Source organism: Rhincodon typus, chromosome 8 (assembly GCF_021869965.1).
Source record: "Rhincodon typus isolate 14 chromosome 8, sRhiTyp1.1, whole genome shotgun sequence".
In the NCBI taxonomy this organism is placed as follows: Eukaryota; Metazoa; Chordata; class Chondrichthyes; order Orectolobiformes; family Rhincodontidae; genus Rhincodon; species Rhincodon typus.
In genome coordinates, this window is record NC_063339.1 from 28995196 (window position 1) to 29005632 (window position 10437).

A 10437-nucleotide genomic window follows, 5' to 3' on the forward strand; every position below is an offset into this window, starting at 1 on the left:
CCGCATAGATATAACCTTATGTATTCAAATAAATTAGAATCTGACCAAAATAGACCTTTTGTAATCAGTTCAGGCACATTTAGTATTGTCAGTTGCTCTCATTGCAAGTCAATGGACATTATTTTGGTTGGGAAGGTACAGGTGTAGTTCAGGGTGGAAAGGCATTTTGAATTCTGTAGAGGAGAGGCACTCGTCTGCCTCAATGCTCTGCAGTACTGGGTACATTTACCCCACACATTGGCGCAGTGGCCGGCTCCACACACACACACACTGCACCCTGACTAGAAGTAACTCATTCGACGAGAAACGGCACGGAATAACATGACCGACACGAGGGAGCGCTGACGGCACGCCCCTGTTTAAACCTATGAAAATACTACTCCAGCGACAGCAACACTTCTGCCTGACATATTGTACAGAGCCAACCTGAAAGGGCTGATTCGCACACAATTTAAACAGGGCGTTTCACTGATCCGCACACCTCCAGGAAGCATCTGATTACAAGGTCAGACTCGAAAGGAAAATATGAAGTTATTATGTATCTTAAAATGATGTCAGACTGACAGTTCAAGCCGCAAATGTCCTCCTTTAGTGCACAGGGCTATAGGTTTGTCCTCTCTCCACGCTGGGATCAGAGTTACTCTTCAGTTGTTTTTGTTTCAGTCGGTGTCCAATCCACAGTGCAAGCCTGTGATCCAAAGACCAACGGGCACTACCCGGTGCCCAGGCTGTCCATATCCTCCAGGACCACGGTGGTAGCTAGCATGGACAGTGGCCCTCAGTCTTCGCCCACAGTCATGAAGTGGAAAACGGTGCTGGCTATCTTCGTGGTCGTTGTCCTTTACTTGGTGATCGGAGGCACGGTGTTCCGAGCTTTGGAAAAACCTTTCGAAAGCAAACAGAAGCATAAGATCACGATAGAGAAATCTAGTTTCCTGCGAAATCACCCCTGTGTGAACCCCGGGGAACTTGACGCACTCATTGAGGTAAGAAAATAAATGCACACATGGGCTGGCCTCAGATTTAACTACAGACGTATCTCCCAGTTTGGAAATGTTTGGATAAACGTGTCGGACGCCAAACTTGCCCCACCAAAGAAAACATTATTTTGAAAAGATAGAACTTGTTTTGGTAAAGGGTAGCAGTTGTTTTTGTTTTGAGAAGGTGTGAATGTTATTCGTCAGACTTAATGCTCCGATCATACTGACACACCATTTCCAGATGCTTTTTGCAAAAGATCACCTTGTTTCACAAGTAATCGTCACCAGGTGCTTTCAAGACCCTTGGTCTTTACGTTATTTTAAACGTAGAGGTTGCATGATGTTTATGACTAAATCGAAACAAATTCAGATTATTCGCACGTTCGAAAGGTAATATTCCAACAATCTACCCAGCGCATAGCTAAGAACTCCTGTCCATTTCCAAGAGGCGGTGTTACTCCAAAAACAAGTACATCCACCTCACTTTTGATTTCGACATAGTTTAAATCTTCATTATTGCCACGCGCCGATAATTCCTTAGTCTTCCATCAATTCCCAGACAATGGCATTCAACAATTAAGTTCGTAGCCTTTTTGGCGTTGACAGAGGGTTTACTATTTCACCAGTGGCAACCAGTCATGCTGCTGTTAAAAATACAAGAATACAGGAATAAGAACAATGTGTTAAATCAAGTCTTCTTAAATAAAAGTAACCATCAATAAACGCAACATGTTACATTTAAACTTAGGTAAATACACAATCTCTGTTCAACTGTATATACAAAGAACAATATAACACAGAACAGGCCCTTCAGCCCTTCAAGCCTGGGACACATTTTACCTATCTGTACTGAACCTGTCTAGCCTTACAGGATCCATATCTCTGCATTCCCTTCCTATTCATGTATTCGTCCAAGTGCTTCTTGAGTGCTGCTGTCATATCTGCTTCCACCACTTCTTCTGGCAGGGCATTCCAGGCGTTCACCACCCTTTGTGTGAAAAACTTACTTTGCACATCTTTTGCAAACTCCTGCCCCACCTGCGCCTTGAACCTGTGTCCCCTAGTCATTGACCCCCCTACCCAGGGAAAAAGCCTCATACTTACCACTCTATCCATGCTATTCTCAATTATATAAACTTGCATAGTGAAAGGCTTGCAATTAAGTACCCCTCACACCACTTCAGAATATTCTAAAATGTTCTACAACCTGATAAGAACTCTTGAAGAATAATCACTGCGACAAAGTAAGACACAGCAGCCAATTTGTACATAGCAAGAACTCACATATAAATATTAGATAATAGCCAGACAATCTGCTTTATTTTGTGATGTTGGATTGAGGGATCATTACTGATCAGGAATGAATTTTGACGAAACTCTTTGGTTGTTCTTTGTGTAGTGTCACTGGGTCAGTTATACATTGAAAGTGGGTGATTTTTTAAAAAATAGAAACTGACACATATTGGGAATGCACAGAATCGCAATTCCTGAATCATACTTCATGAAATAAAGTAGAAAGTTTTACCAGAACTAGTTCCAAAAAAGGCAACTGATAGATACAGAATACTGATAGAAAGGAAGTTATTGTAAGATTTGAAACATTTTTTGTGGGATGTTTTCTATAACTTTGTTACAATTGATATTGCTAGTTGAACAAATATCAAGATCTATTTATCAGATGAAAGTTAGCTCTACCTTCTCCTCCTCATGGATATTGCCTGATCGGAGATATTCCAAATTCTTTTGCTCTAATATGCAAATGTTTTAGCATTATCTTAAATATTGAAACCAGAAGTGTTCAAACTTATTTTTAAAGTGGGCCACTTAACTATGTGCCATGAAACACAATAGTTCTCATCATAACAGTCACAGTATAAAAAAACTTAAAGAAAAACTTCATTAACTCAGGCAGTAGTAATACTTCCTTCCAAGCTATGTTACAAACTAACATTAAATTTAATACTTCAACTTACTGCTGGTTTCTGAAATGACCAGCATGAGGGTAATTAAAACAACAACATCTCAAATTCATTAGAACCTTTAACAAAGTGAAATGTCTCAAGGTCCATTACAGGAGCATTAGAAACAAAGTGTTACACTGAACTACATTTTTAACAATCCTTTGATGGGATATGGGTGTCACCAGCAAGGCTGACATTTGTTGCCTATCCCTAAATGCAGAAGATTTCAATTATTCAATTATTAGACCTAGTGACTAAATGCTTGGTCAAGGAGATAGGGTTTAATTAATGAGTGAAAGCAGGAAGAAAAGGTAGGCAGGTGGAAAGTTGAAGGGTGGCTGATCCAGAATTTGGGGTCTTGGCAACTTCATACAGAGCCACCAATGGTGAAATGATTAAAATTGAGGATGCTCAAGAATACAGAACTAGATAAGCATAGAAAACTTGGAAAATTATGTCACTAAAAAGATTATAGAGAAATAGAAAGGTGAGGCCGTGGAGGGATTTGAGAGCAATAAAGAGAATTTTAAAATCATAACATTTTTAGACAAAGAGCCAGTGTGGGTCAGCAAGCACTGGAGATATAAGTGAGTGAGACTTTGTGTGAGTTAAAACACAGAAATCTGGGTTTTGGATAACTTCAAGTTTTTGGAGGTTGGAATGTGAGAAATCAGTATTATAACCCCCGTAAAGACTGTCGACATTTAGAGCGAAATTTGAACATTAATTATGCCACAAGATTTCTCATTTTTTGAACAGAAACAGACTATACTATATAGTAACAGAATCCACAAAATTTCTATGGCACAGAAGGAAGCTGTGTCTACTAGTCTACTGAGTCTACCTTGGCTGTTCAAATATGCAACTGACCTAGTGCCATTCCCTTTCCTTTATTCCATATCCCTACAAGTTCTTCCTTGTCAGATAACTGTCTCTTTTTTGACACCTAATTTGAACCTGTTTTCACCACACTCTTAGACAGGGCATTCCAGATCCTTACCACTCACTGTGTGAAAAAAGCTTTTCCTCAGAGCACTTTTTCTGTTTCTACTGATTGCTTTAATTCTGTGCCCTGTTGCTTTTTTTAAAAAAAAACATTCATTTGTGGGACGCGGATGTGGCTGGCTGGCTGGCCAGCATTTATTGACCATCCGTTGTTGCCCTTCAGAAGGTGGTGACGAGCTGCCTTCTTGAACGGCTGTAGTCCATGTGCTGTATGCTGATCCACAATAGCCTGAGGGAGGGAATTCTCAAGAATTTTGACCCAGCGACACTGAAGCAATATGTGATATATTTCCAAGTCGAGGTGGTGTGTGGCTGGGATGGGAACTTGCAGGTGGTGGTGTTCGCATGTATTTGCTCCCATTGTCCTTATAGATGGAAGTGGTTGTGGGTTTGGAAGGTGCTGTCTAAGGATCTTTGGTGAATTTCTGCAGTGCATCTTGAAGGTAGCACACACTGCTGCTACTGAGCATTAATAGTGGAAGGAATGGCTGCTTTTGGAAGTAGTGCCAGTCAAGTGGGCTGCTTTGTCCTGGATGGGGTCAAGCTTCTTGAGGGTTTTTGGAGCTGCACCCACCCAGGCAAGTGGGGAGTATTCCATCACACTCCTGATATGTGCCTTGTAGATAATGGATAGGCTTTGAGGAGTCAGGAAGTGAGTCACTTGCCACAGTATTCCTAGGCTCTGACTTGCTCTTGTAGCCTCAGTGTTTATGTGATGATCCAGTTGAGTTTCTGATAAATGGTTTCCCCATCGTGTAATTATTGGTGACTATCCCCACTTATGATGGAAGGAAGATCACTGATAAAGCAGCTGAGATGGTTGGACCTATGACGCTTCCCTGAAGAACTCCTGCAGAGGTGTCCTGGAGCTGAGATAGCTGACTTCCAATGACACAACCATCTTCCTATGTGCCAGGTATGACTCCAACCAGTAGAGAGTTTGACCTGTAATACCCATTGATTCCCATTTTTGGGTAGATGTCAGAACTGTACTGGGAAAGCTTGGGTAGAGGAGCTGATTCATCACCCAAGCGAGGTACGTCATAACCAGCAAGAGATTTCCTTTTCCATGTTTAACCTAAAGCCATGAGACTACATGGGGCTCAGTGTCAATGTTGAGAATTCCCAGGACAACTCCCTCCCAATTGTATATCACTGTACCACCACCTCTACTGGGTCTTACCTGCTGGTTGGGCAAGACATATCCAGGGTTGGTGATGTGGCGTTGTCTGTAAGGTATGATTCTATGAGTATGACTGTATCAGGCCCCATCTAGCTCCCAGATGTTAGTAAGGAGCACTTTGCAGGATTGATGGGCTTGTTTCTGCTGTTGTCTTTTCCTGGGGTCTAGGTTGATGCCAGGTGGTCTGTCCAGTTTCATTTCTTTGTTGAGACTTTGTAGCAATTGATGCAACTGAGTGGCTTGCTAGGCCATTTCGGAGAACAATTGAGGGTCAACACATTGCTGTGGCTCTGGAGTCACATATGGGCCAGACCGGGTGAGGATGGCAGGTTTCTTTCCCTGAAAGACATTAGTAAGCCAGTGGGGTTTTTCTAACAATTAGCAATAGAACATAGAACATAGAACAGTACAGCACAGTACAGACCCTTTGGCCCACGATGTTGTGCCGAACTTTTACCCTAAACCTAAGGTCTTTCTAACCTCCACCCCTACTTATACTGTCATCCATATGCCTGTCTAATAGCCGTTTAAATGCCTCTAATGAGGCCGACTCCACTACCCTCTCTGGCAATGCATTCCATGCCCCTACCACTCTCTGAGTAAAGAACCTACCTCTGACATCTCCCCTATATCTACCTCCACTACCTTAAAACTATGCCCTCTCGTAATAACTACCTCCACCCTAAGAAAATGTCTCTGGCTGTCCACTCTATCTATACCTCTGATCATTTTGTACACCTAAATAGTTTCATGATTATTAGTAGATTCTTAATTCCAGAATATTTTTATCAAGTTTAAATTCCGGGTTGGATTTGAATCCGGGTCCCCAGAACATTAGTTGAGTTTATTGATTAATAGTCAAGCACAAGGGTTCTGAACACACTGTTTTAATCTCAGACTGTTACAGGAAGAGGAATGGCATCAGTAGTTAGGGAATGGAGTTGGAGTGGGAACAGAGAAAAACAGCTTCAGTCTTTCCAGTTTTTAATTTGAAAAAAATCTTTGATCATCTAATACTGGATATCTGATAAGCAGTCTGATAAATTAGGAACAGTGGGGGAATCAAGAGACGTGATGGTGAGCTAGAGTTGGGTGTCAGCTGCATATGTGTGAAAATGTAATACAATGTTTTCATACAGCTTTATAGGTCAGGAAACTATTGCTTGTGTGCTGTACATGAGTTACACATTGTATTGTGAACTCCTGTTTAAAGCTATAGATCAGTGTATTCACCAACAATGTTTCTATTGCTTTATTGTGATTTTTTCTGAAAGTATAATTTATTAATGTACACCTATTTCCTTCCAGCATGCAATTGAGGCTCTTGGGGCTGGAGTGAATCCTGTAGATAATTCAGCTAACAATACAAGTCACTGGGAACTCGGTAGTGCCTTTTTCTTTGCTGGGACTGTGATAACCACCATAGGTAATTTTTTAAAAAACTAAACTCTATTACCAATATTAATAGCATATGTGAAAATAGTTTCAATACAAGTTTAGAAAATCTGTGTGATGGTCTACACTATTCATTTTTACAACCTCCTTCTCTTCATACTTAAACAAGATACATGCCTTATCTGGATGAGCCTTATTTTATGGTGAACATGCAATGGCCAAAATTATGCTGATTCCTGTTCTAGTGGCTGATTACTTTGTTCCTATTTTGAATAGTATCTACTATATGCATGGCTGGAGTACATATGATTCAATATTGCAAAAAATGCTTTAAAATGATAATCTGGTTAAGATCAAGAATTCTCCATTCAATTTGGACCATATTTTATGAATCACAAATAATACTAAACTCAACAGCACTGAAGTGCTGTGCCATAACCTGTTTCCACATGCATGCACAAAACATATCTTTAATACTACTTGATTCTTCTTTCTTCTATTATTTCTTTATAAAAGTCCATTTTTGGATTTGCTACCAATTTGGTGAAAACATGAGATGCGCCCTTTCTTCACCTATTCTTCTTGGAATGGCTATTCCCTCTCTATTGAGCTCTCCTGTTGACAAAATGATCTGACCTCTTTCTTGAGTTCTGTGTCCAAAGGCAGGTCTGACCCATGGCACCAAACCTGCATCATCAGTAGGGTAAGGAGGCATTGTGCCACAAGACCTCCTGTGCCTTGATCTGATAGACAATTCCAATCCATTGCTGAATGAGACTCATGATTGATGAATCTGGAGATCTCGTCATAAAGGATAAAAAGTGTTGGGTGAATCTGAAGAGAGTGTAAAGGAAGATTTACATTTATGTGGCATTTTTTTCCTTTCTAACGATCTTCGGCATACTTTACAGCTAACAAAATACTCTGAAACCAAGTCAGTGTTAGAATGTAGGAAAGCCAACAGATAATTTGAACACAGTAAAATCCCACCAAACAGAATTGTATCAGACTAGACAATCTGGTCAAATGGAATTTCTGACAGTACTATTACAATAGCTGCTTGAAGATCTTGTTACTGGTGTGCAAAAAAAATACACAAAGTAAAAATGCTATCCTATAAAAAATGTACACAAGCCTTACACCCAGTAACAGCCTCCATCTTCATATTGTCAAAAAGCAAGAAGTCATGCATATTGGCATGAGGCACCAACCAGATTAATGGTAGTCACTGTTGGTCCCTGCTGGCACAATTGCGATGTGAATCGTGTAAAGTTATTGAGGTTATTCAACAGTAGTAACAGTGATGATGGAAGCTAATGTAAAGCATATATCACAATAGGAAACTCCTCCCCCTTCTGCCTTTCTCCATCTCACCACTGCCATTGCCCATCAGATGTTTCTCACTTTATGCAAATTGATTTCCTTTGGTCTCATAGTTATAATGCAAACAAAAAGAAATAAACGCATAGCATGTACTGGAAATGGTGATCTTTGTATCAGATCTCATCAGTCAGATATTGCCAGCCTCATCCCCTCCTCGTCTCCTTACTTGTTCTTCACTGTCAGTGCACCCCTGGTTGGGTCAAATGCAGAATCACACTCACTATTTGTCTGTGGGTTGTCTTGGCATGACTGGGCAGTAGTTATTTTTGCTAACTTTTTTATTGTTTCGATTGGCTGCTTCTGTTCCTTAACTTGGACCAGAAAGTTCCAAATTCATTCATTGTGTGGTTTTGCCTCTTGGAGATATCTGTCTTTCTTTTATCTCTCACTGCAACCCTGGGAGGAAACTTGCGACACTATCAGTACAATTCATTTCTTCAGACAAGCACACTCACTCTCCTTGCTAGCTTACAAATAGACTTTCCAGTTGACTGAAGGAAACTGAGATGCTCAAGACATTCGTGTATGTGAACCAGTTAAGAATCATTGAATCAGAGATAGTTGGAACTGCAGATGCTGGTGAATCCAAGACAACAAGGTGCAGGGCTGGATGAACACAGCAGGCCAAGCAGCATCATAGGAGCAGAGAGGCTGACCAATCCCCTCCCTACCTCCCCACCTACACTCACCTTTACTGGCCCCATCCCCACCTCTTCGACCTGTTTGTTTCCTCTCCACCTATCCTCTCCTCTATCCATCTTCTATCCGCCTCCCACTCTCTCCCTATTTATTTCAGAACCCCCTTCCCCTCCCCCTTTTTTGATGAAGGGTCTAGGCCCGAAACGTCAGCCTCTCTGCTCCTATGATGCTGCTTGGCCTGCTGTGTTCATCCAGCCCTGCGCCTTGTTGTCTAAGAATCATTGGACTTTGCTGCATTTGCAGAACAGTACTTATACAGGTTTAGATTTTGTAGGATCCTGGTGCTAATTGAGTGAGCTGTCTAGACACTTATGCTTCATTGCAATATCTTTTAATTAAGTAACAACAGAGTTTGAAATGAGTCCTTCTGAGAATAAGTACTTATTGCATATTTTGATTTGCCAAAATTACAATATTTCCTTCAGTAATTTGAGCACTACATCCTAGAACTTTTTCACTCAATCATTCTAGCTTTTATTTACTTGAGAAACCTTTGGAAAACCCATCACCAACTTTGCCTTCAACTGCCTTTTATTGCTTGGTGACTCTTTCTTTTCCATGAAGTTTTTTGGGATGTTCATTGTTTTAGAGGCGTCATATAAATAAAAATTGCATACATTTGGAGAACACTACTCTATTCTGGACTGCTGATTCCATGGAGACATTAAGGTGGGATTTTATGGATCACTGACTCTCCCTGAAAGGAGCTGGCAGGAAGAGAGGCTGCAAAATCAGGTACCATGGTGACAGTACCATGTCATCACCTATCCACCTCTGCAGTTATTTTACCAGTGCCACACGAGACACTGTCCACTTTAAGGCCTTTTTCCATTGCCACTGTCTCTGGTATTTTACCAGGAGAAGCAGGGAGTCCCTATACTATTTTATTTGAAGACGAGAGGTGGGAGGCTGGTGTCCAGATGGTTCATGCACCCTTAATTCAAAGGAGAGCCTCACACACACCCACAGTATACAGGCAGGCCAAATAGTTCATCCTCCCTTACCAATCTTTTCCTCCACACCCCTCATCAAGGTCTACCAGATTGGGGCTGTCAGTAAGTACCAACTTACCTTTTCATCCAGCTCCATCGACGATTGCTGTTGGGTACAGTTTGCGATTCCACCAATGACCATCACCTTTGTGGTGTTTCAGGGTCTGGAAAGCTGCTGGCCATCTAATTGTCCAGCTGCTTTCACAAGCAGGATCTCCTCCGTACTTGAGCGGAAGTCTTGCCCTGAGCTAAGTAGGAATCTGATGTCTGATGTCTGATGTCAAGGCAGCCTGGCCACATGGAGGCAGGCACAATCCATTTTATAAACTAGAGTAATGGAGACAACATCTCTGTATAAAATTCAGTCCCACATTACCGCTCAGGTGAAAATTTTAGCTTGTAAACAGCATACGTGAGTTAGTATAACAAAAAAGATGCATTCATGATCTGAATCTATATTTCAATCTTTTAAAAGTCCAATATGAAACATAAAGAGTGCAAAACCAATCCTTTGAATATGTTTTCCTGACATTATATACAAATTCATCTCGAATTCAATGAGCATCAAATAAAGATTCCACACTTTGCTGTAGATATTAACCAAGTGATAATAGTAAGTAATAAGAAATGAATAAGCATGTTCTTTTGCTTTTTTTAAATGAATAATTAAATTAACCATTGTTGAATTCTAGAATCATTCTAGAATGATTTTAAACAAATTTATGCAGAATGTTTAGTAACTATGTAGAGAGATGGAATTTGGCACATTCTGCAAATTTGTGGCATGTTTGATATTCAGAAAATGAGAAATATGCTGTTCTCCCAGCAAGACACCAAAT

At 40.7% G+C, this 10437-nt stretch overlaps 1 protein-coding gene across 1 annotated transcript in view; it reads left to right on the plus strand.

Moving 5' to 3' along the window:
* The first annotated feature begins 432 nt into the window (after window positions 1–432).
* LOC109939131 (potassium channel subfamily K member 10) overlaps window positions 433–10437 on the plus strand; it is a 45329-nt gene continuing 35324 nt past the window's right edge. The window contains exons 1-2 of the mRNA XM_020537427.2: window positions 433–986; window positions 6438–6555. Of these exons, the coding sequence (XP_020393016.2) occupies window positions 579–986; window positions 6438–6555 (526 nt within the window). The 5' untranslated portion in view covers window positions 433–578. The remainder of the gene's footprint in view (window positions 987–6437; window positions 6556–10437) is intronic.